Genomic DNA, 27,193 nt, shown 5'->3' on the forward strand with positions numbered 1-27,193 from the left:
GTAAAGTTAACAGTGCAACAACAAATGTAATTTAATGCTAGTACTTTAAAGGCAATTTCAATGCAACAATAACATATAAGTACATTGTATCACATTGTTAAGTACATAGCAGTTAAGGCCACCTAATATAAAGTGGGTCCCAAAATGTTGCTGCCCGGCATAATCACTGTTCCAGTGTGGGTGATGAATGTAGCTAAATCAATACGTTTTCAAACTAAAGCATGTTAGGAATCCATCTACATGTCAAAACACTGTTTTCAGTAACATAATTTTTTTCTAAAGCATCTGTTTCTAGAGCGTTTTGGAAAGTCTCTGTTTTAGGTGAATGAGAGGTGTAATCATTTCAAAATCAATGCTTTTCAAATGAAAATGCAGAAGTAAACCTTTCAGTTTTCTCATGATATTGTTTTTGCAAAGTATGCAGCATTTGAAAGTGTTTTCGTACATCGCATTGTCAGTGCAGGACATTGCTGTTTCAGTGTGGATGAGAGGCATAGATGTAGCGACATCAATGCATTTTCAAATGCAGTTGGCATTAGTAATCCATATTTGTTTAAAATCACAATCAGGTCATCTTTTTCCAAAGTATGCATTGCAATCCTAGAGAGCGTTTTCTTAAGTCTTTATTTTCAATGGGGTGTCTCAATATCTGTGTGTTTTCAACCGAAAACGTATTAATGTAGACTTGGCCAAAGTGCAAATAGGCCCAAAAAAGATTGATACATTTTTTTTTTAATGTGACTTTACCTTTCAAAGTGAATCTTCAGCTGGATTTAATGAAGTCGTTAATACCCCAGTGTACCGTGGGAAATTGTGTGGCTTAGTGAAGGTATTAGAGCCATGACGTGTCTTTCAGTTGTCGTGGGACATTTCTGTGACCGTTCATCTCATTCTTGATAATGACACAATATCACACATTCTGCTGTTCCCAGCAACTAAGTAATGCACTATGATAATTACACTAACTTTAGGACCTTAAAGCATCATCTAAACAACAGTTCAGGATTTGCATGAATCAAATGAGTCATTTTACAAATACATACATTTTGAGTTTATTCATAAGTCAGTAGTGAATTTGGAGCGGTCAATGGTATCAATGTGTATGCTGTCGCTATTATGTGGTTTATATGCTTGACTGGTGCAATGACATTAGTTGTTTTCACTCCAAATGAGAATGAAAAAAAAAACATGACATCAAAACATAAAACCAATATACTTTTAGGAATAAGTTTTACTGTCCCTGACAAATTCAATAAGCCCTTTTTCAATAAAAATGCCAATTGTTTTAATGCACAGCGAATACAAAACAAAAGAAAAAAAAGATAAAATTTACTTTTAAGAAATTAAAATAAAATCATATATACAAACATCTGTACATAAATGTGTATATATATATTGAGGATAAAATGAGGAAAATTATGCATTGATATAATCACCAAAAAATGTATAATCTGTCATAGTTTTCTCACCCTCATGTTATCCAATCCCGTATGACTTTGTCTTCTGAGACTACACATGAAAAAAGAAAATCATGCAGGTTTGGAACAACTTAAGGTTGAGAAAATAATGACAGAATTTTCATTTTTGGGTAAACTGATCATTAATAATAATGCTGATAAAAAACAATCTTCTGGCCGTATTCCAGCCCACATCTCAATCCATTGTCAAGTGGAATTTCAGAAGTTAAATATGCACCATCTGCCAAAAACACCCAGAAATACCAGACTCCAGATGCATCTATATATGCTCTTGTCTGGCGAGGAGTCAGCTGCTTTTCTGATGCCTGTACTGCTACTAAATAAACTGCGCTTTGCAGCTTGTATTATCACATGTGTTGGCGCTTTGAGGGGTGATCTGGCAGTGGACAGCTTCCTATGAACACAGAATAATCAGCCGTTACAGTGGAGCCGAGGTGAGGTATTCATCACGTATGCTGTCGGGGATGTTGACAGAAAATCATTTGAAGAGGGGAGCGACACTAATGTCTCTGTTTGGCGATGATGTCTTCTCGCTTATTGGAAGATTCCCGAGTCGATGGACGTCTGCTTCCGAGTGGTCTTTGGAGGGGGAGGTGGAGGAGTCTTGCTAGGTAAGGGGGGTGGAAGGTGCTGGAACAGAGAGGAGAGGTTTTTAAAACCCAACTCAATCAAGACTTTTCAAAACCAACTGAATATATGAACTAGATTTTTTACATCTTCAATTTAAGTCTAGGAGATTTTTTCGCCCATTCCTTTTTCAATCAGATGAAACTTTTTTGAGGGACTGGAGGTGCAGGAGTTACACAGTTCAACAAAGTTCAGTACTTAAGGGTTTATTCGAATGTCTAACCCTATGTAGATCAGTAGCAGCAGTTATAGTGATGTTTGCATTAAAATAGGACCATTAATCGTCATTTAAAAATAATAAAAATGAAGAGCGTTCAATAAACTGTTAAATAAAAAGGTCTTTGATGGACATGAAACGCCATGGGCGTGGTTATACCCGCGGGTGAAGTGGAGGGGGTGTGGTTGGGCTGATCCGGTCTGAGTTGTCCATCAGGTTTCCATAGTCTCCGATGCTGCTTTTGACCGGAAGTGGGGGTGGAGTTTCGCCCTTATCTCCATAACCCGTCCCATTGAGCTCTAGATCTGTAAAAAAACAAACAAACAGCAAGAGCAACTTTATCATACATGGGTTATCCACACATCAGCACCATCTAAGGTTTGGACACACCACCTCATTCTTAATTATTCCTATTTTTCCACATTTAAGAATAATCGTTACACATCCGCGGGAACTCTGAATAAGTTGAAAAAACTTATTCTGCACAACAAACAATGTCAGAAAGTGCATTTAAAAGCAACTGCCCCATAATTTTTATATTGAAGACTTGTTACCATGTTATAACACATGAATAAGTATGCTATACATACACATAATATGTTTATTAAGGTGTAATAACATTGTCATAAGAATTCAATATAAAAAAAATGAGGCATATGCTTTTGAAAACACTTTCTGACTTCAGACTTAAGCTGTGGGACAGAAAATGAAGCCACTGTCTGTGGCTTGAGGCGGCCTGTGCATTCATTCTCTACGGGATGAAGTAGAACTCTAGTATCTGAAAGAGTTACATTGCTCAGCACAGATATGATGACATAGTGTGTAAACTCTGAATTCAGACAGTGGGCTGAACCCATGGGACAGCAAACGCCCAGCAAACCCTGAATCCATTATGGATCTTAACACACAGCGAGTGGGAGACAAGAGCAGACATGCTTTATCTGAGTTATTTAACACCTCTGCACTCTCCCAGAGCTCTCCGTTTCACATCAGAACATTATCTTTATGTGTCATCACACTGACACATAATAACAAGTGTGCGTATACAGGGCATCTTAGTTCACTTTGGTCTAATTTAAGGTTGAAAATATCAGGGAATTTTCAAAATAGGGATTTCAAAGTCATGGGAATTTTATTAAATATATAAAAAGTCATGGAAATTCCAATAGTAAACAACTTTTTCTAGTTATTTTCAGGTCTAAAATCTTTTATTAGTCTTGCTCTCTATTGATGAAGTTACAGTTTACATAATAACGCTCCGCTCCACTCCGGCAATTCTGGGTTCTTTTGGCAGCACAGAAATCAACTGCTTTCAATGGGCAATCCGCTAGAAATTGAACCCAAAATGCCAAAACATTGCTTTTTGTTGGGTTTAAATGCCCCGTTTCAGAAAGATAATTTGAGATTTTGGCTTCTTTAAATTTTCATCAGGATCAGTGGATCAGGACAAACCCAGGACTTGACAATGTATAAAATTTTACTCGTATCGAGTAATCATACAGTAAATGACTGGAAAAGCATGCTTTATAAAGTGTAGAACTCTGAAAATGTGAGATCAGTGTGAAGTATGTAACATACTGGATCCAGAAAGTAAGCTGAACTGTAGTTTGGGTCGGGGGGTGATAGGGGGCGGAATGGTGGGCGCTGTGGAGTTGGCTGGTGCTCCTGGGGAGACGGAGAGCCTCTTCTCGCCCAGCAAGTTGATGACCTGGCTCTTCGGTCTCTGGGGTCTCAATGGACTGATCTAAGGAGAGGAGAATATGATAGAAAGATACAACATTAATACTGATCTCTCCTGGAGGAGGGATGATGATGACCACAGAACTATGAGCAAAAGCAAAAACAAAAGAGCCGACAAATGCTATATAAACAAAAGCCCATGACCATATCCCCCCCCCAAAAAGGGATGGGAATAAACTTAGAAGTCTGTCTGTCCCAGTTACAATGACACACCCCTGGTTTCCCAGTCTTATCTCATTAATATTCAATAGATGCTGAAATGTTTAATATAGAGATATTGACAGTCACAGCATCTAAGACGTAAACATTTTTAAAATGTACAGCTTTAGAGACCTAATATATATATTTATTAGAACCACAATTTACATATGAATACCTACGAACACTCATGAGATCACATTGTGCTTCTATACATCAGGACTATAAGGAACGGCCATTTAAACCGCAGCCATGGAAATGAAAACAAATAGTGCAGAGTGGATACATTAAGAATGGAAAATATGTTCATTAATAACCAAACTAAATATTAATGAACAGCTACTCAAACAGCTTCCGATCATTTACATGAGGATACAGGTTTGTATAATCATTTGCATAATTTAATCTGCTTGCCAGTTGCAAATGACCATCATTAATAGGAGATCAGTATAGTGTGCTATACAGGCAGAATACAGGCACATTCTCAGTGGAATAAATCACTGTGTTTCACCCTGGACTCGCCAACATGGTTTAATCTGCCTATTTTCAACATGTTGTGCATGTAGTGAATGAACTGTTCTTGCATGTTGCAGTATTCATCGCAGTTCAGAATCAAGGATTAATTGACATATAGCGTATGACTTTGACACATACAAATATTGTTTTGAATGAGACAATAACAATGGAAAAGGATTTTCGTAATGAAAGATGAACTAAACTTATTTGCTTTCAATGTGACAGATTAATTGAGTGGCAAATCAGACATTTTTCAGGTCTCTTTTGTCATTTCAATGTGAATTGTAGAGGCCAGAGCCTTGCAAAAAAGGTGAAGGTCATTATGATTAATTATAAAACACAAACTGTTCTCTCAAAGGTCCAGGGCAGAGTCATTATGTACTTCAGTGTCCTTTTATTCAGATCAGTGAGGTTATTGTATGTGCGTTCACATTGCTACATTAGACTGTGAGGTCAATAACTGGGTCAATGACCACGAATGGGTCAATTTATTCATAATACGGTCCTCTTTATAGGTCATTGTATTATTTTCTTCTAAAACAGCACCATTATATTTGGTTTTCATATTTAAAGAGCTTAAAAAGGGCTCAAAGAGTACCACAAAGACAAACAAAGATCCCCCATTTAGCCTTAACAGACTGTAGGGGCAAGTGCTGTTAGCGAGCACCAATGAAGGCTGGAACGGTACACGAGGGGGTGGGTGGCCAGCACCACGCCCGACCGCCTTTGTCTCCCCAGTGGCGATGTTTTACATCACCACACCAGGTACTCATTTTAGGCTGAGTCAACTTAGGGGAGGCCCAGGACCAGTTCAGATAATCGTCACTGGTGTTGGCCATGAGCAGGAATTGAACTCAGGTCGCCAGGTTCGTAGCGCAGTGCGCTAACCGCTACACTACCGCTCTATTTAAAGAGCTTAAAAAGGGCTCAAAGAGTACCCCACACACACACACACACACACACACACACACACACACACACACACACACACACACACAGAGATAAAGAAAGTTGCATTAGGATCGACTGACTGAGATGGAAAGCAAACATTCATTTATGCACAGGTTTTTTCGTCTAACTAGTTGGGATTGAGACAAAATATTTGGCCTGTCACTAGGCTTCTATTTTGGTCATGGTGTGCTGGAAAGCTCCGCTCACAGTGATTTATTATTGGTTTAAAATCATACACCATTTTGTCATGCTATTGTGATTGTGAATACAAATGCGAAAAATCATTTAGATGACATTTGAGAGCATCATTTCAAGGATTTCAGTCAATAATAGCATACATTTTGTTCTGTTTCTCACACAAATATATATATATTTTATCTTCAGAAGACTTGGAATATAGTGGACCAGATGTACAGACTAGTTTTATAGTGTTTTTTTTTTTAGCTTGACTGTTGTGTTCACTATGTATACAGTAGTTCTGCTCTATTCTATGCCTAATTCTATATATTGTCACAAACAATATGAGCTGATTTTGCCGTAGTTTTATGGCTAAGAGGTAATAAATTCCCAATGTATTTATTCATATTGAGAATTTATGCGGATGAATTAAAGTATTTGACATAAAAGATTTAATTGAGGTTTATTTTTATATATGGTTAAAAAATACCCTTAGAAATCAATTCTAGGGGGCAAATATTTATCCTTAAGCGTATGTGCATTAAATCTCTTAACACGGGTAGAGCACATTTGATGAAAAGCCAACTTTAACCACTTATTTTTCTGAATAAAAACATGTGAAATGCAAAAAATGTATAAAAGTTTTTTTATACACAGTATGTGCATTACTCAAATGGCATCAGAATTGGTTTCTATAAATCTAAGCTCCAGGTGGGTGCAAATGTTTTGAACTTGTTTTTTTTTTCATTTTTATTAATACATACAGTAGTGATTACATTTTTTCCCCAAGAGAAAAGCAAAGTGTGTTGTAGTAGTCAGCCTATTTTTAAATTGTTGAAATATAAATGACATGTACGTGTCATACTTGTTATTTTAATTTACGAGTAACTGATTCATAATGTTTTGTGGGTTAGAGCACTCGACTACAAAATCACTTGACAATCCTCATCCCTAGTTAGAACATTCACCTGTTGATACGTTGATTTGTTCGCACTCGGTGGTGACGTAACTCTCTTTACATTTACCGTCTATAAATGTAATTAATGTTAACAAATTACACATATTGTCAAAGGTTTAAGGGTTCAACATTGATATCCGATCTCTGATTCACGATAGCAATGCTCCAGAAACAGTGATTTAGTTATTTGTGCAGGAGTACAAATGAAAACATGCAATATCAAAACGGGACGTCATACCTTTATTATGAAAACACGATCGCCAGATGAATCCAGTTCAACACACTTGGGTCAATCGTCATCCAATAGCTCTTTTTGTCCTTAAAAGTGATAAATCTGAGAAATATTGATATATATTCTCCGTTGTTTACATGAGATCTCGCCTGAAAGTGTTAACCTTCGTCATCGTTCTTCAACAAACTGCAATCTGAGCAGCATTCATGTTGTAAAACTGTATATGATCTTAAATATTAGAGTCTCATAAACAAAACCAGCCGTCTCCAAAGTCTATTTTTAAAAATGCAGCGCAGTTTTATTCATAATAGTCGAACAGTGCCGTCAGATTTAGTGTCATCTTGAGAGGCGGAGCCTTAATTTTACTCTGAACGCTTCCAGCGATTTTACAGAGATTAAAGCTGCAGGAACCTCATTTATTATTCAGATCATCTTCAGATTTGAAACTTAACTTCTTTAGACTCGTGACTTTGAGAACATTGTATTTCTGGGTTGTCTTGGTGCTTTTATTATTGGTTTTTTAGATTATAAAAACATGTTCAGCACAAAATATTTCCATTACTATAAACTTCAGCTTCTCTAACTTTAAATAATAACAACATATATTAATTCTGGGATAATAAATAATTGGGGAATAAAGCCCAAAGTGTCTTCTTTCAAAAGATACTACAACTGTGTCCATACTCCAAAGGGTCCCTTAAATACAACCATTTATGTTCAGGTATGTTATTTTCATGGTTTGTGCTCAAAAAGGGGGCGTGTATCAACAGGTTAATTAGTGTGAATCAGTGGGTGTGTACGGATTTGGAAATGTCTGTCTTTACAAGGGCACTCACAGTCTCTGACAGTATAACGGCCTCGTTTGACTGTAGGGGAAAATCTGCAGCCTTCAGCTCTTTATCAAAGATCTCCTGATGTTTACTGTTCCGTTTCTCTTTCTTTTTCTCCTTCTTCTCTTTCTCAGGTTCGTCCCGGTCCAGCTTGTCCTGAGACTTGCAGTGAAGCTTTTTTGGTAAGAGAGGCTCTAAGGCAAATCTATGAGATGAAAGAGAAATGAAAGGGGAATTAAATGAGAGGGAAAGAGAATCCATGAGAAAAAAGGTTGATATTATTGAATAATGGGTTCATTTTTTTGGTTAAAAATGAACAAATTGACATTATTGATTGAGTACATAAACAATCAGTGTTCAAACCATAATTCACTATATTAAGCCTATAAAAATGAATTATATTTTGAGCTGTTGGTTCAATTTGGCACAAAATCGCTGCCTTATATTGATCATCCTTGCGTTATTACGTCATGTCCGCACACTAAGGAAAGAAGTGCCGTCTGTCTCATGTTCCGGCTGGAGAAACGAACTCAGTTCAGTCACACTCACACAGTTCAGGACAGCATCGTTGCAGTCTGGATGGATGTTTATCTGTTATCTGCTTGGTGAAGTTGCTTTTATATGTTTTCTGTTTGGGTTGTTGAAGCTTATATTGCTTGTCATGCTTTTATGAATCAAACATAACTCGTGTGTTAACCGATCACGATGTATCTACGTTGTCGGGGGAATTTACTGTGACATGTTTACTAGTATTTCTGACTTCTGAAATTGACTTCTTCCTGTTGTTATATTGCATATTTAAGCATATTATTTTTACGTTTAATAAAGTATATTTTATCCCCATCATTATTGAATCCTAATTGTATGTTTTTAATTGATGGTGTTATTGTGTGCATTGCATAGACATGCTATTGTCGTAACTGAGGCTGGACAATAGAGTATAACAATAATAAAGTCTTCTATTGAAATCGCATCAGCCATATCACGAGGTTAACCTCTTAAATTGAAAATTGTAGTACAATTCAAACATTAATAGTAGATGAAACACTTGAATAATCATATTAAGATCTACTGGTGGTGGCTGAGAGTCCTGTTCTCCATTTAAAAGTGCTTCGCATGTAGTGTCAGAAAAGAGATTTAAGTGTAAAATTCATTCAAATATGTAAATTAGAGTGTTTATCTTCATTAAAGCAAGTCATATTTCTGTTTCAAATGTTTAATTGTATAACATAATATCAACATGAAAATAGCACGTTATCACTCTGGCTCCGGTCATGATCACACACAGGCGGTGTCCAGGTAAGCTCAAATTGGGAGATTCATCCATCAGAAGAGTAGTGCCAAAACACGACTGACGTAATGTATCCTTCCGCAAATTTAAGTTTCAACCACAGATGTCAGAGAGCACAAAGTTACGTAATGCAGCTTTAATTGGATAAGAGGACTGTCCTGTTTAATATCGGAGACTTCTTATGAAGTCTTGAGCAAATATTCACAATGAGTTGACATTTAACTCCAACTTTAAACTAAACAGCTGTCATGGCAACCCGTTGTATTAGCGAACTAAAACTACAGTTCACATTTAATCTGAAATTTTAGCTTGTACTAAATATTAATAAGTTCAATGCTACATCACATTTTTATGATACTTCTGAGATCAACTTTAGAAACTGAGAACTACAGAAGCTTTGTATAAATGATTTGAACACTTAAATCACACTTAACAGGTATGAAAGTGTGATAACTGGAGATCAGTCTGCTATGGTTGAGTTTTGATCCACTGTTCTTTATTTCAGCCACATTGGAGGGTTTTCGAGATTGAAATGGCCATTTATGGTCCTGCCACAGCATCTCAATAGGGTTCAAGTCAGGACTTTGACTGGGTCACTCCAAAACTTACATTTGACTTCTTCTGAGCCATTCAGAGGTGGACTTACTCCTTTGCTTTGGATCATTGTCTTGCTGCATAATCCAGTTGCGCTTGAGCTTCAACTCACGGACTGATGCCTGGAAGTTCTCCTTTAGGATTTTCTGGTAGAGAGCAGAATTCATGTGTCCCTCAATTACTGCAAGTCACCCTGAAGCAGCAAAGCATCCCCACACCATCACACTACCACCACCATGCCTGACCGTAGGTATGATGCTCTTTATGTGGAAATCTGTTTTTGATTTATGCCAGATGTAACGGGACCCGTCTTCCAAACAGTTCCTCTTTCGACTCATCAGTCCACAGAACATTCTCACAAAAGTCTTGAGGATCATCAAGGTGTTTTGGCAAAATTCAGACGAGCATTAATGTTCTTCTGGGTTAAAGGTGGTTTTCGCCTCGCCACTTTTCCACGGATGGCATTTTTGGCCAGAGTGTTTCTGATAGTGGAGTCATGAACAGTGACCTTAATGACGCGAGAGAGGTCCTACAGTTCCTCAGATGCTGTCCTTGGCTTTTTTGTGACTTCCTGGACAAGTCATCGCTGTGATCTTGGGAGGACTTTTGGAAGTTCGGCCACTTCTGGAAAGGTTCACTACTGTGCCAAGTAGGCACAGTTTGTTCATATGACAAAATGATGTGTATCTTTCTCTGTATTCGGATAGAACCGGGTGTGGGTGTGGCTTAAACTGGAGGTCAAAACTAAATGAAATGCCCAATTTTAAGTATTACTCTTACCTTTATAGTTTCTATTAATAAAATATGCCTTGTATACGCCTTTTCATAAGAATAGCCTATTAATAACAGTAATAATATTATACACTTATTTAAAAAAAACATTATTTTATTATTATTTTCTTACCAGATGAAGCTGAATTTGTAGGCTACATTAACTGTGGAATATTTTGTGTTTTTTCCTGGTATTTCAGATATTAATATCTGCATGTATAACAACATTATTCTGGAGGCAAGAGGTGTCAAGCAAAATGTGAAATGTCAAGCACACATGAATAATAAATACAAATTCAAACATTCAAATAAAATCAATACAGCCTACAAACAGGTAATCCCATAAGTCTATCAGGAATGTTTATGATAGGACACCATTATTTAGTCAAATAATATTAATAATAATGTTACATTTATATAGCGCCTTATCAGAGTTCAAGAACACTTAAAATGTTCACATTTAGGACAGTTTAAAAAAGAAAAGGATGTTTCAGTTTCTTCGTTAGATGAATAATATATGGACCATTTTAACTTTTTTTCAGAATAAAGTCTTAACATTTTAATACCCTTAATCGCTGATATGAATATAAATGTGGTCAACTTTAAAAGACGGATAGATGAGCTCTGACGTGAAATCATCACTTCAGGTCAGGAATTTAACTTTGCGCTCAGGTTTAGGCTATAAATCAATACATGAGAATCACGTGTGAATCGTGTGATACCTTAACATAGACATTTCAAGAAGTGGAAAGTATATATGATGTCGTATCTTAGTTAAAGTTACACTTGATAAGCTCCAGACGCAAAAAATGAACGGAGACAGCAAATGGAGTCGAGACAGCGCCTATCCCATCTGAAATCACAATGTGCGCATTTTCATTCATAAGGTTTACACTTTAGAAATATTGGCTGCACAGATTCATAAATTAGTTGAAATATTGGATATGTTTATTAAAAATGGTGTTTTAGCCTTGTGCTTTTTGGATAATCAGTCAAACTAATATTTTTTTATATTATCCGAATTAATCCGTTATTCATTTTGAAGTCATTATCCGTTCCTTTCCGAATAAGGTATTCGGCTTCGGGCACATCCCTAGTGCCAACTGTTCTCCATTTGGAGATAATGGCCCTCCCTGTGGTTCTTTGGAGTCCCAGAGCCTTTGAAACAGCTTTGTAGCCCTTTCCAGACTGATGTATTTCAATCACCTTTTTCCTGATCATTTCTGGAATTTCTTTCGATCTTGGCTTAGTGAGCTACAGGGTGAGACCTTCATGCTGCTGGAAAAAGTTATATTTAGGTGTTGATTTGATTGAACAGGGCTGTCAGTAATCAGGTCTGGGTGTGTCTAGTCCAGCTGAACCCCATTATGACTGCAGCTTCATTGATTTAGTAACTAAGGGGGCAAATACTTTTTAACACATGCCCAGTTGGTATTGGGTAACTTTTTTGCTTCAATTAATAACAATATTATTTAAAAACTCTATTTTGTGTTTACTCAGACTGCCTTTGTTTATGTTAGATTTTGAAACAAATTTAGTATAAGACAGAAATCTGAATTGGGGCAAATACTTTTTCACAGCACTGTACATCAATATATCAAACCAAATTCTCAGGACTAACTTCACTTTTCGGAGTCATTTTTGCAATTACTTTTTGATGCATGAAGTCAGATGTTGGTTGCTTTATCATTTTAAACATGAAAAATGTGTTTGTACTATATATACGTATTTTAATATAAATAAAACTTGGTGTGATATTTTGACATCAATTGCCTTAACATTCATACATTCACATTAAGTGCGTATTACATGGCCAAATACTTTTTGTTTTGCTATATGCATTTTCTGAGATGGCTGAACTCGTTAAACAAAACAAAAAATGACTGTATCATCACTATTGGATTACACTGAAACCACCAATTTCTTTAAAATGCAGTGACACTTGCTAAAAATCGTACATCATCCACGTAAACACAGTCCTTTAAGAGTGAAAATCCACATTAAAGTGTACCAAAACTGCTGACCTGCCCAATAAAAAGACTCATGGGCAATTTTGTAAAGAGGGATGCAACAAAAAGCAGGCAAGGATCTCTGGCTCTTGTGATCAGAATTTCTGCGGCCCAGCGGTGGCTCGAGCGAATCAAAGCGCTTTAATGAGATGGATTAGCTAATCAAATGAGAACACTTGTGAAGTTCTGCCCTTCACAATTAATACTGGAGGAGAGCATCACTGATAGCATCGCTCCCTTTAAACATACGCTAATTAATCCTTAAGGCTGGCATATGTGTGCTCGTCACGCTGGGCTACAACGAACCACTCACTGTTTCAGGGTTAAGACCGATAGAAGAACGGAACCAAGACTGCATACATATAATTTGATTACAGTTATAGCCACTGTAATGCACAGCCTGGATTGGCTTTTTGCTCATTTAAATTGAAGGCAACAGCAATATGATAAAAGAGATAAATGTTTCAATAGTTATCAAATTAACATGTCTCATGACAGTGTTAGTTTGCACAAATTACATTTTTGCTAAGTGATTTAACTGTGGCCTGTTGTACATATCATGGCAGTTTCCTGATGAAATGAACACTAGGAGGACCTACAACAATCCTTATTACATCCAAATACTTTTACTATAGTGTAAGACTTGGTAGGCGATTTTAACGTTTGCATTTACATTTAACAGCTTGAGCACGGTTAACTAGAACTAATAGAGCATACGACCGGGGAACAAGTCCTAAAGAGCACGCGAGTCAACACATGAGGCAAAAGTGCCATAGAAGCACCACATGTTGATATGATCGCTTCAGCTATTGCGTTTTACATCTCACATGTGCTTTTTATGACACTATCGGTTAGGTTTAGGGTAGGAAGGCAGGTTTTGTTGTTTTGGAGAAAATCGTACTCGCTTTTAGCACCACACAGTGGACATTTCACCTCAGAACTGCTGAGATATGTGCAAGTAACAACGTAATATGTTTCTAAAATGTTGCATAAGTCACGTAATTGTCATGAGATCAGGCTGTAATTTCCATGACTTTTCCAGGCCTGGAAAAACATTTTCAGGTTTCGCAGTTGCCAAGCATCGTTGTAACTTGGTGCATGCATGGCATATAATATAGAACATGCAGTCACAGGTGCATTTAGGCTACGGCCAAACTAATAGGTTTTAATTTGAAAATGCATTGATTCCACTACGTTTATGCCTCTTATCCACACTAGTGGATAATTAGTGTTTTCCTCCACCAAAACTTTTGAGCCTGAGAATTTTGAAATCCCACCCCATGACACCATACCTTAGAAAAACAAGACGCTAGGAAATTGAAAACAGATTGGTGTTGATGTGGTCTTACTGCCATTTTACAACAACTGATTCTCTGTGAACTTTTTAAAGGCTTCACTATTATTTTTTCACTTTAAGTGCGATGGCATGATGCTCTTAGAGACACACAGCAGATGTTGGAATGTGAAGTGTACTTTAAAACATTCAGGTGCATTATGACTGTAAATGTGTGGATGAGTACTGACCGCCCACAGAGAGACGAGATGGAAATGATAAAGTGCAGCATTATGAATTAAAAAAAAAATAAATCACTTCCTCTTGGAAATGTTCTGTGCTATTACTCCAACAGCAATAATAACATAATAAATTACTTTCAAGAATTCAGCATATTTAATACAAATCTGGATTAGTGGTCAACCAACATCGGTTTTTAAATGGATGAAGAAATCTAGAGAGCAGAGTGGCTGATGGACTACACACACACACACACACACGTTAATTCTGGTCCTCGAATCTGCTTGGACAAGAGGAATTGCAAGAGTGCTGATAAATTAATCATAGGAAAATAACGTTTGTGTACCATGGAATAAAGTAAACATTGGCATTTGGATCGAGACGAGGGAAGTGTATTACAGGTTATTGACCTACATTATCATTTGTATTGCATAAATAAATATTGAATGAGTAACCAAATTTGTTCGCAGACATTTCCTTTCTTAAAATAAAGTGTTGGACTGGAGGCTAGATTAAACTTAATGCCTGTTTTATGACAAAAGTCGTACGATATCTTACGATTTCACCATCGAGTACAAATTACGCATTGTCCTGAGACTTCGTTGGAACATTAAGTAAATGTTTAGTATATGTTGTGTAAAATAAGTATTCATATTAATCCAACAAATTTGATTATATCGGTGTTGCTGTAAATCTATTGTTTTATATCGCCTTCATAACAGATACTCCGCTGTCTAGATATTGTATCAACATTGGTCATTAAAAGCACAGCTGACCACTGACACATAATACAATTTAAAGATGGCAAATGAGTTGTTAAGTAAAACACTTATTGCTGGCAAGGCTGTTGGCTGATGTCTTCCTATTTTGGAAGTGAAGGTTGAGGGAACAATTCAAGTGCACACAATAATTGGTCGACTCCAATAATCTCAAAGTAGCCCAATATCGGTAGATGAATAAGTCTCAACAATACATTAGTCTACCACTATTCTGGATAGTATGTGTGTGTACCCATCTGATCCCGGTCTGGAGGGAGAGTTATCTGATGATATGGACGTCACAGACGCAATGGACAGCGGCCTCTGAGATGATGGCATGGTAAACGACCGAACCATTGAACGTGGTCGACTGCCCCGGCGTTCATCCGACATGGGAGGCTGAAACATAAACAGTTCATATTTAACATGAGTGTGGACATTACAATTTTACAAGAACATTTTCCTCCTCTCTGCTACTGTACATTTTTGGCTTCTTCAAGTAAACAACTGGTTATGATGGGCTAACTTCCTTTTTTGTGAAATAAATACCAATGCCCCACAAGCTAAAGTGTGCATTTTTTTCATGTGCAACTTTATGGTCTCCTAGCCCTAATGGGTATAGCTAACTAAAGTAACTAAAGTAACTAGTGATCACTATTTTCACAATTCCAATCGGTGACACTAAACATACTTCATGTGGGTATGCATACATGGATTAGAGCGCTTGGCCAATGTATTGCCAATGCACAGTCAGGTTGACCATAATGTGAGTTCTTGTGTTACCGTGGTGGGAACAAACCTCAGTACAGAAGGGGGTGATAGAGTTAACTTTAAAAGTGTGTGACATTGAACTGGGTGAGTTATAATTCAGTTAAGATGCTATAATTACATTTACTTTACCATACTTGCTTAGCAGTATTCTCTTGAAACTGTTGCTCCACCATGACAGTAGTTTTGAGTACACATTTAAAATGCATTTGGCAGATGCTTTTATCCAAAGTGACTTACAGAGCCCTTATTACAGGGACAATCCCCCCGGAGCAACCTGGAGTTAAGTGCCTTCTCAAGGACACAATGGTGGTGGCTGTGGGGCTTGAACCAGCGACCTTCTGATTACCAGATTAACAGTTATGTGCTTTAGACCACTACACCACCACCACTCCAAGTACTTATATTGTATTATGAATTGGGGTCCGGCACATTTTGGAATGCAACTATTGTGAAATTGAGCTTGCTAGAGGCATCTGTGTTCATGTACTTGCAAACATTTCAGAATATTCCTGGTTCAAAAAGAGTTTAGCTTAATTGACAGAATTTGTGGCATAATGTTAAATCACCGCAAAATGTTTTATCTGGTCTCGTCCCACTGCAAAAATTCAGCTTACAGTGAGTCACTTGTGAATGGGGCCAATTATTGGAGGGGTTTGAAGGCAGAAATGTGAAATGTATAATTAAAAAAAAAAGCACTTACATTAAATCTTCTGTTAAAACTTATTTGTAAAGTTGTTTCAATTGTCATTTACCAGGGTTAGAGGGTTTACAGCATTAATTCATCATGCCAACAAAGTGCAACGAATGCTGCCTAACCTGGAACATTCTACAGATAAAACTTTAGGAGAAAACAAAATGACATACAAGGATAACACCAGAAGGAGAACAGAAGGTTGATTCCTGTAGCTAAAAGGCCAATCTCATAGTGCAAGTGCTGATTCCCCACTGCTTTGCCCTTAACAGTCTTTATTTCCACATAACCTCTTTCCAAACGTCCATTCCTGACACACAAGACAGTCCACAGCAAAATTCTCACGCTTATCTGCCACCTCCTCTCTCTGTCACGTGCACCCTGCGCTGTCCTTGAAACAGTTATTTAGCAAACATCACGGTCTCACATGCTCTATAGGTGCCATCGCTACGGCAACCAGAGCAGTTGCTAATTCTAGCACCAGCGAGTGCGATGATCAATAACCGCCAACTATAGTAACTGTCTCTCTCTCTCTCTTTAGCTCTTTTTTTCAAATTCTCTTCAAGTTGTTTGTTCCTCTCTATCATTTCCTCCTAAGGACTAAGAGCATTCTCTTGTCATGCGGCTCAGCACACCGGTCTGTTCTGGAGGAGAGTCAGGGGTCGAGAGTCTTTCTCACGGTTACAGAGACATTCAGTCTGTGTGTCTAAAAATACTGCACAGTTGTAGAAACTTTGCTCAACAATGTTCAGTCCATCAATGCACAATTTAACATGTAAATTAACAGGATGCATCACAATTTTAAATGATCATATTTAACATTTCCTAGTTAAGGTTTTGTTGCACAATAAACAGATGCAATTTAGGTTTACTTAACCTTTGTGCTCTCACTGATCATGACAATAAATAAAATAAAAAAGGTTTTGCTACTGTACCTTTAAGAGTTGTACATGCAAATGAACTCTGTTGTGACTGGCAATCCTCTTAGCATGTGAAATGAGTAATAGTGCCCATCACAAAGTTGCTGAATACTCCTTAGGCATCAATACACTCACCTAAAGGATTATTAGGAACACCATACTAATACTGTGTTTGACCCCCTTTCACCTTCAGAACTGCCTTAATTCTACGTGGCATTGATTCAACAAGGTGCTGAAAGTATTCTTTAGAAATGTTGGCCCATATTGATAGGATAGCATCTTGCAGTTGATGGAGATTTGTGGGATGCACATCCAGGGCACGAAGCTCCCGTTCCACCACATCCCAAAGATGCTCTATTGGGTTGAGATCTGGTGACTGTGGGGGCCATTTTAGTACAGTGAACTCATTGTCATGTTCAAGAAACCAATTTGAAATGATTCGAGCTTTGTGACATGGTGCATTATCCTGCTGGAAGTAGCCATCAGAGGATGGGTACATGGTGGCCATAAAGGGATGGACAAGGTCAGAAACAATGCTCAGGTAGGCTGTGGCATTTAAACAATGCCCAATTGGCACTAAGGGGCCTAAAGTGTGCCAAGAAAACATCCCCCACACCATTACACCACCACCACCAGCCTGCACAGTGGTAACAAGGCATGATGGATCCATGTTCTCATTCTGTTTACGCCAAATTCTGACTCTACCATCTGAATGTCTCAACAGAAATCGAGACTCATCAGACCAGGCAACATTTTTCCAGTCTTCAACTGTCCAATTTTGGTGAGCTCTTGCAAATTGTAGCCTCTTTTTCCTATTTGTAGTGGAGATGAGTGGTACCCGGTGGGGTCTTCTGCTGTTGTAGCCCATCCGCCTCAAGGTTGTGCGTGTTGTGGCTTCACAAATGCTTTGCTGCATACCTCGGTTGTAACGAGTGGTTATTTCAGTCAAAGTTGCTCTTCTATCAGCTTGAATCAGTCGGCCCATTCTCCTCTGACCTCTAGCATCAACAAGGCCTTTTCAGCCCACAGGACTGCCGCGATACTGGATGTTTTTCCCTTTTCACACCATTCTTTGTAAACCCTAGAAATGGTTGTGCGTGAAAATCCCAGTAACTGAGCAGATTGTGAAATACTCAGACCGGCCCGTCTGGCACCAACAACCATGCCACGCTAAAAATCGCTTAAATCACCTTTCTTTCCCATTCTGACATTCAGTTTGGAGTTCAGGAGATTGTCTTGACCAGGATCACACCCCTAAATGCATTGAAGCAACTGCCATGTGATTGGTTGATTAGATAATTGGATTAATGAGAAATTGAACAGGTGTTCCTAATAATCCTTTAGGTGAGTGTATGTAAACTGGTGAAATTGTTGTGATGTCAATGCGGTGATACCAATCCCGCATTTTTGCAGCTTACACTAGTTTCCATAAATGATGTGGGTGGACTGAGGAGACAGCTTTGCATTGTCAATTAAGTGTCTAAACGTACATCAGATTTGTCCATAAAAACGTCTCTCTCTCTCTCCCTGTCAGTGTCGTCATCTGATGTCATGTTTTTTTTGTTTTGCTGCAAGCACGCACGCACACACACACACCTCTCGGTAACTTTATTTCTTTATAACTTTTTATTTCTGCTGCACATGCTTTTTCACTTTTTCCAATCCTGCCATATTCTGCTTTAATAATAATTATGAATGCAAATAAATTCATGTTTAACAAATTGCAACGCATGGTCACTGAGCATATAACTTTACATTACTTTGTCAACTTAAATGCCTGGGTTGGGTTGCACCAGTAAGTTCTCATGCAAGTTAGGATGTAAAGTTCACACTAAGGGCTTAGTAACTACTAGTTAGTTTGTAACTAAGTTAGTGCTTAATTTGGTTGTTCCACCTGATAAGGCAGTATTTTAGAGTAAACACTGGTCATAATCTAACCAAAACTAGACTACACTTACTACAGTACAGTACATGGTAAAACTGTGGTAAATTTTCATAAGCGCTGATTTATAAACTATTCTCATTACAAATCAGGGGGAATGTTTGCGAATTTAAGGGTTAAGTGCACGTTATAAGTGGTACAAACGCACAGCAAATGAGTTTGTGTGGAGCAGCAGTGAAATGAGCCGCTCTGAGATGGAAAAACACAGCGTGTGTGAGCACAGAACACGCGCCTGAACAATTCTGGAACTCTTCACTATGAAATACACGTCGCATCAAATTATTTAAATCACTGCACTTTTAGAATCACTAAGTCATATAGCGATTATCATTTTATTAAGATTTATTGTTCAGCATTACTTGAGCATTTTATAATTTGCATGGCTGCATTTTGTCTTCCACTTATCTGAGTGACCATGAATGACAGAGTATTTGAAATGAATCCATGAGATCACGCCCGCGTGCGTAATCGTCGACTCCAGAGGATTAAGTTAGGATAAAGACTTTGGTTATGGCTTGTTTTGATCGTCATAGTTGAATGAATGATGGTTGTAGGTGAGGAATGAAAGATGTCAGGACTCACTAATGTTTTGGTGCCATATTGTTTCTCCACCTTCTCCTTGAGCTGTTTGAAACACGCCTCCAAACGCTCGTGAAACGGCCGAAGAGCCTCCGTCACCTTCTCGCCATGGATACGAACTCCTTCTGCCAGGTATGGGATCTGAACAACACACAGAAGCAGAAAGCATTAAGCCACATTAGAAAATGGAAAGATGCAATGAAAGCGAATGGTGACTGAGACTAACATTCTGCCTAACGTCTCCTTTTGCTTTCCACAGAAGAAAGCCATACAGGTTAGGAAAAACATGAGGGTGAGCAAATGATGACATCATTTTCCCTTTGGATGAACTATCCCATTAATCTGCAATTGATGTGCATGTAAACGTGACAATTGTGAAATAAAACTTTAAACAACGCCACAAAGAATCAGATTTACACACCAAGAACACAACAAAGCCTGACACACAATGCTTATCTGCTCTTAAAGTGAGATGTAAGCGGAGATGCTTTTGTGGTCTGATTTACAGACACCCTCTCAGAGCTGTGAGACCAACAGCAGTGTTTCACCTCAGACTGAAACATCACTGAGTTTTAATTTCCTTTCTTCTACAAAAAAAGCATGGACTGCAGAAACAAAGTCCCTAAAACACTTCAATTGAGTTTATTTGAAAGACATAGTGAAGCCCGGATCATACGGTTTTACACAGGATTTAGCACAAACTTTTACACAAATGCATTATTCACACAAAGCTTTGCCTTTTCTCTTTCCAGTGCGATTCAAGGAGTCGACTGCTAATCTAAATGCACCACCAACATGTTTCAAAGGGATGCTGTAGTGCTGATCACACACAAACACACACAGTCTAACTTGCTTTACTACTTGTTAAGAGATGTTGTTTCTAGACATCGTGAGGGTATGAAGGTAAAGTAAAATAATAAAGATGTAAAGCAGAGATATTTCTAAACCAAAAGTCCAATGAGGAGCTGATGCAACACAGTGCAATGAAAAGTAGCGCAGTTGAAATGTTCAAATAAATAACATGGTCAGCAACAAGAGCTAACAGGGTCTCTCTTCAAAATATCTTAAAAGATTCAAAAAAAATTTGCGGTACCTCTGAAAGTACTGAAACCTAGGCCCAAAACCGGCCACTTTATTAGGTACGCCTGCACATCTACTTAATCATGCGATTATCTAATCATCCAAATGTGTGGCAGCAATGTAATGTATAAAACCATGCAGATACGGGTCAGGAGCTTCACATAATGTTCACATCAACCATCAGAATGGGGGGGAAAAAGTTATTTGAATCTCAGTGATTTAGAACTCACCTCTGACCCCTGTCATTAACAAGCTGTTTTCACCCACAGAACTGACACTAACTGGTTGTTTTTTTGTTTTTGGCACCATTCTGAGTAAATTCTAGGGACTGTTGTGTGTGAAAATCTCAGGAGGTCAACAGAAATGCCCCTCACTGGATGTTTTTAGTTTTTGGCATTCAGAGTAAATTCTAGAGACTGTTGTGTGTGAAAATCCCAGGAGATCTGCAGTTACAGAAATACTCAAACCAGCCCATCTGGCACCAACAAACATTGCACGGTCCAAAAATACTGAGATCTAATGTTTTCCCCATTCTGATGGCTGATGTGAACATTAACTGAAGCTCCTGACCTATATCTGCATGATTTTATACATTACACTGCTGCCACGTGATTGGCTGATTAGATAATCGCATTAATATGTAGATGTACAGGTGTACCTAATAAAGTGGCCGGTGAGTGTATATATCATTTAGCGGCAATATAGCAGTAAATATGAAATAATAATAATTTTATAAAACTAATGAAAGATCAAATGATAAACAGGCAATTAAATTAACTTGAAAATCGTGAAAAATATTGTTTTTCTTGTCTTCAACTGTTGCCTGTTGCAAAAAGTACATTTATCACATATTGTATGAACATATCTTCTAATGGTTGCATTTACTGGATATTGTCTATGAGTGACTTTGTAAATTAATTCCTTTATTTTATTAGAAACATCATACATGTGTCAAAAAAGTTTTTGCCATGATAATAATAAGCGTGACTGCCGCGTGACTTTAATTTTTAACTAGTAGCACCTAAAAATAAAAAGTCTAGACCAAATAATTTTCCTAAAGATTTATGTCCACATATATTGACAGCAGGACCAAGTTGTGGAATTGGTCCACAATAGAAAGTCAGATTTCTTTATAATCAAATTGTTTATGTTTCTAGAAGTGTTGATTATTGGTTACATCATAAATGAACATAATTAAATCTGATACAAAGTAATGTCCAGCATCATCCAATCACTGCCAACCATGTTAAAATAAAATTATACATTGTAAATTCAGAATCTAGGTATGGATCGTCCCATGTCTGCCAAACATGTTGAGTGATCCAAACATGCACTTAGATGCATAGGAAAGCTATAGGATCCTCCCTTGCTCCCTATTTAGTGAATGACTTAACCTCCAGTGTGCTGTCTGTCTGCACTGGTCTCAGAACAGTTTGAAAGGCTCCTTATTTTCACTCCTAACAATCCACTGAAAGCAAAATTTTTCAGCTTTTGGATGAACCCATTGATTCTCAATGTGAAAATGTACAGTAAATTAAGGAATTCAAAGAAGAATAAAAAATGTACACATACGTGTACACTGTTTAGCAGCGTTGCGTTTCGTGATAAATCGCTCAAGTTATAATAATGGCTCAGATGTCACTAGAGACTCTTCTCTTTTGACTCAAACAGGTTTCAATGTAAAAACTCAATTAATTTCTTACCAGATATAGTTTTGTTGCCGTTTCTTCCAAAGACAAACTCCGCTTTGGTCAGCGCCATGTTGTTTACTGACAGCCCAGAGTCTCTTGAACTAAGATCAGTCAGTTTAAATTTAAATTATGCACTGCATATAGCGAGGCCAAAATACAACATCCACGCATGTGTACGCGGGGTCGCACGAAGTTAAACCACTTTGTTTTACAGGGAGGGTTGAATTATTCCATTATGACAGACTGAAAATTTTATTTGTATAACTATACAAAGCGAAATAGAGCTTGTGTAGCTAGAAGATTTGGGTTCACTTACATGCATAGAAAAAGTTTAAACTCTTAGAACGAAAATTTGCATAATTATAAATGGATAGTTTCGGTCTTGGATGTTGAATGGTCAATACGACTTTATTTGTGAACAGTCGCATTGAGTGCGTTTACATGAACCATGAACAATCTTACACTTATAATGCTTAATAAGCTGACATACTGTGAGGTGATAAACATTTATTTATTTTTTAATCAGGGTAAGACCACAAACCGATCAGCACACATAGATTTTAGCCCGTTTTCTCGGATTTCGCCTTGCATGTAAACACCTTTACCGCCATTCTTACACTTATCAAACGTGCGCATGATCATTTGCTTTGACGTGAAAAGCAAATGTAAAAACGCTTTTCCTGTGCTTTTTTCAGCAAATTGGTGTGCATGTAAACTTACTCATTATCATGACCAAACAACATCCATCAGATGTAAATAGATTTCAATTGTAACATAGGCTCTTATACCTAATTGCTTACTTATACAGAAATCAGTACAGAAATGGTGCACAGGTGAATTCATACAGAACGTGAGATCAGCATTCTGTAATGCAATTCTGTAGAATCCTGGCACTAAAGGAGAGAGAGAGAGAGAGAGAGAGAGAGAGGATTCCCACTTTAATAAGGGTTGTTAGCACTATAGGGAATTTCTGAAGGAGATAGAGAGAGATAGAGCGAGCGAGCACAGCTAGTGTCTCCAGGGAAACCCAGACCTTTTTAAAATGAACACAGTGACAGTGTTCTGTGTAGGTGGCATAGCAACAAAAGGTTTGAAAGGTGATTGCTGAACACACTAAAGATATTAAAAAGTAAGCCACATAAGCACACACGGAGGGAAAAATTAGTAACTTAATGCAAATCATATATTTCCTTTGTTTTCATGTTCCTGTAACACAACTGGTTTCAGAATGGCATTAATAATGCAGAGGTCATGGGATTAAGTGAACACAATGAACATACACTGCCTGGCCAATGAAAACGTTGCCGTTTGGATTTAAATAAGCAGATATTTAAGAGCCTATGATTGGATCATTATTGCATTGATTCATATATTTCAGCTGGCAACAATTCTTTGAACCCTAACTGATGCAGTGTGCAGCATGGCGGAAGCTGTATCCAGTTGTCGTGGAAAAGATGTTACTGTGTTTCAGAAAGGGCAAATTATTGGCCTGCATCAAGCAAGAAAACAACTAAGATTGCTGAAATCACTGGAATTGTCAACGCATTATTAAAACATGGAAGTATAGTAGTGAACCATCAGCTTCAAGGAAGAAATGTGGTCGGGGAAAAAACCTGGAATGATCATGATCGGAGATCACTAAAACGATTCATAAAAAATTGACACTAGAACTCACTGCTATGTTTAATAGTGAAAGTAAGAGCATTTCCACACACACAATGTGACGAGAACTTGCAGGATTGGGAATAAACAGCTGTGTGGGCACAAGAAAGCCACTTGTTTGTGAGACCAATCAGAAAAACAACTTTAATTTGTAAAGGAGCATAAAGATTGGACTCTGGAGCAATGGATAAAGGTCATGTGGTCTGATGAGTCCAGATTTACCCTTTTACAAAGTGATGGGCACATCAGGACAAGAAGAAATTGTGCCCACTGTACAAGCCTCTGGAGGTAGTGTTATGATCTGGGGTTGCTTCAATTGGGGCAGTGGTGGCTCAGTGGTTGAGGCTCAGGGTTACTGACCAGAAGGTCGGGGTTCAAGTCCCAGCACCACCAAGATGCCACTGTTGTGTCCTTGAGCAAGGCACTTAACTCCAGGTTGCTCTGGGGGATTGTCTCTGTAATAAGTGCACTGTAAGTCGCTTTGGATAAATGTAAATGTAAATTGGTCCTGTCTAGGCTCCGAAATGTTATGCAACAATAAAAAGAAGTCAGCTGACTACCTGAATGAACCGAATGACCAGAATATCCCATCAATGGATTTTTTCTTCCCTGATGGCACGGGCATATTCCAGCACGACAATGCCAAGATTTATCAGGCTCAAATTGTGAAAGAGTGGTTCAGGGAGCATGAGGAACCATGTTCACACATGAATTGGCTACCACAAAGTCCTGACCTTAATCCCATTGAAAGTCTTTGGGATGTCCAGGAGAAGACTTTACGGAGTGGTTCGACTCTCCCGTCATCAATACAAGATCTCAGTTAAAAATTAATGCATCTCTTGATGCAAATAAATGTTGTGAAGTTGCATAAGGTTGCAAAAGCTTAAAGTGATCCAATGAAATATTAAGGGTGTGCAACTCTTTTTTTTTTTTTTTGGCCAGGCAGAGAACAAATTGATAGAAGAATGTCCCTAGAATGTATACCTAAACACATTGGTTACATTCGTTGTAGACAGCATCACTGATTGCAATGGAAGCAAATTGTTTTGATGCAACGCATTGCTCACGTCCGGTGTAGTAGTGTTTTAGTTAAAATGCAAATTACCAAGAACGGTAAAAATCTTAAATTTCTCCACTTTGCCTGCATTTATTCCTGCTATTTATTTCAGCATCTCACAGGAGATGGATGACACGAGGGCCACCATTATTTCAGTCTTTTGACAAAAATGCCCTATGAGTTCAGTCAATACTTCATCCATCCATCCATCGTCAACCGCTTATCCTGTGTACAGGGTCGCGGGTCAATACTTCATGTCATAGTTATTCATTTTAATCCGTTTTACTCTAGTAAACAAAACCAGAAATGTAGTCGATATATATCGATATATATATTTATATATTTATTTTTTATTTTTAACATGTATCAAACAAAGATATCTTGCATTGTTATTAATTATGCTTTCGTCAACAGTATGTTTTAAATAAAATAATTTAATTATTGTCTTGATGTGTCATTTTCGTCTAGTCTTGGTTATCATTCACAAAATTAATTTTTAAAAACGTAACAACATTTCAACTGTAACAAAGCGTTTGGAAACTGAATCAATACTATGTAACATTATTATCTAGTATCAAATAAAAAATAAGTAAAGACATATCTGATTGGCAGTCACTGCTGTTTTTGTTTTTTTGTTTTGTCCATTTGCATAGTTACACTTATCTCAAATTTGCTGTGTCGCTCACCATGCCCACATCTTGTGTCCAACAGTCGCTATCACTCATGACTCCGGAAGTCACCCTAATTGAAAATGAAGGAGATCATGTCCCTCTGTCGCTGCATGTCGCTGGCGGTGTAATGGGGCAACAGTCTTCTAACAAGTGAAGTTCTAGCACGTGCCTTTTAACATTTCTCAAGCATTTTGCTCAGTGCTTACATGAATGAAGCAGACATAAATGTGTCCATCATAAACTCGACATCTCTTTGAGATTGTGGCACATTTACACAGATTAGTGAGCATTATAAAAGAGTCCTGGGCAGTCAGCCGTGCTCCGAGAACAAACAAAGAGAGGGAAGTGAAAGCAAACTTATTAAATGCTCAGATCTGCAGGGGGATTGTTGTGCCTTTTCCAGTGCTTAAGTGTCCAGTGACCCTTTGATTGATCGCCAGATCCAGCCTAAAAAGTGGCTTTGGGTCCCTCAAGGGTCGTTAAACCGAGGTGAAGTAGGAATTTGAAGAAACAGTTCAACCAAAAATAAACTTTGTCATAAATTACTCATCCTCATGTGGTTGTATAACCGTATGACTTTCCTCTTTGCCATCATTCCGTCTAACATCTCCTTTTGTTGCTGTATTATGCAAAAAATAGTCATTACTGCACGGTTATGTCTTAGATAAAAAAATGTTAGTGTTGAAATCCCAACAAACAACTATATTGTGGCACACACTACTTACAATCACTCATATTGTGATGTAAAATTTTGGACATACCTCCCACTTCAAGATCACAGCGAAAGAAACATCTAAATATTTAATCTTGAATTATTAAAGCTACAACTGATTTATGTTCACGCACTGTATGTACAAATGTGTTTTTTGGAAACTAGAACACTGCAATATCTATAACAATTAAACTTAATTGTGTAAATTATTATCTTAGTATTCAAATAAAAAAAAATAAATAAAGAGAAATGCATATCTGCTTCTTAAGTCAATCGTTCAGAATGACATGCTTCATGCGGTTTCAATGTTCAGTTTGTGAATCTAAGCTTGTTTTCCTTGTGGAGGAGCACAGCACACGAGCAGATCACGGTCTTCTAAAATGATCTGAGGTAAGACAAAAGAAGAGATCTTTTTATTATGTTCTGACAGGATGACAGCAGCCATAACTCATCTGGTGCAAATTTTCTGCCATGAATATGCGAGAAAAAAGAACACTTTATGAAAGGTTCCAGTCAAAAATCTAATAAAAAACAATGATTGAAAAAATGAAAACCAG

At 37.7% G+C, this 27,193-nt stretch overlaps 1 protein-coding gene across 2 annotated transcripts in view; it reads right to left on the minus strand.

The window, feature by feature from the left end:
* Nucleotides 1–700: 700 nt before the first annotated feature.
* Nucleotides 701–27,193, minus strand: part of LOC127626751 (dedicator of cytokinesis protein 1-like) — a 329,863-nt gene continuing 303,370 nt past the window's right edge. For both annotated transcript variants that reach the window (XM_052102764.1, XM_052102763.1), the window contains exons 47-52: nt 19,767–19,904; nt 15,114–15,259; nt 7,931–8,129; nt 3,901–4,066; nt 2,482–2,627; nt 701–2,108 (exon numbers count right to left, since the gene is read on the minus strand). In XM_052102764.1, coding sequence (XP_051958724.1) covers nt 2,013–2,108; nt 2,482–2,627; nt 3,901–4,066; nt 7,931–8,129; nt 15,114–15,259; nt 19,767–19,904 — 891 coding nt within the window. In that variant the 3' untranslated portion in view covers nt 701–2,012. The remainder of the gene's footprint in view (nt 2,109–2,481; nt 2,628–3,900; nt 4,067–7,930; nt 8,130–15,113; nt 15,260–19,766; nt 19,905–27,193) is intronic.

Source organism: Xyrauchen texanus, chromosome 33 (genome assembly GCF_025860055.1).
Source record: "Xyrauchen texanus isolate HMW12.3.18 chromosome 33, RBS_HiC_50CHRs, whole genome shotgun sequence".
In the NCBI taxonomy this organism is placed as follows: domain Eukaryota; kingdom Metazoa; phylum Chordata; class Actinopteri; order Cypriniformes; family Catostomidae; genus Xyrauchen; species Xyrauchen texanus.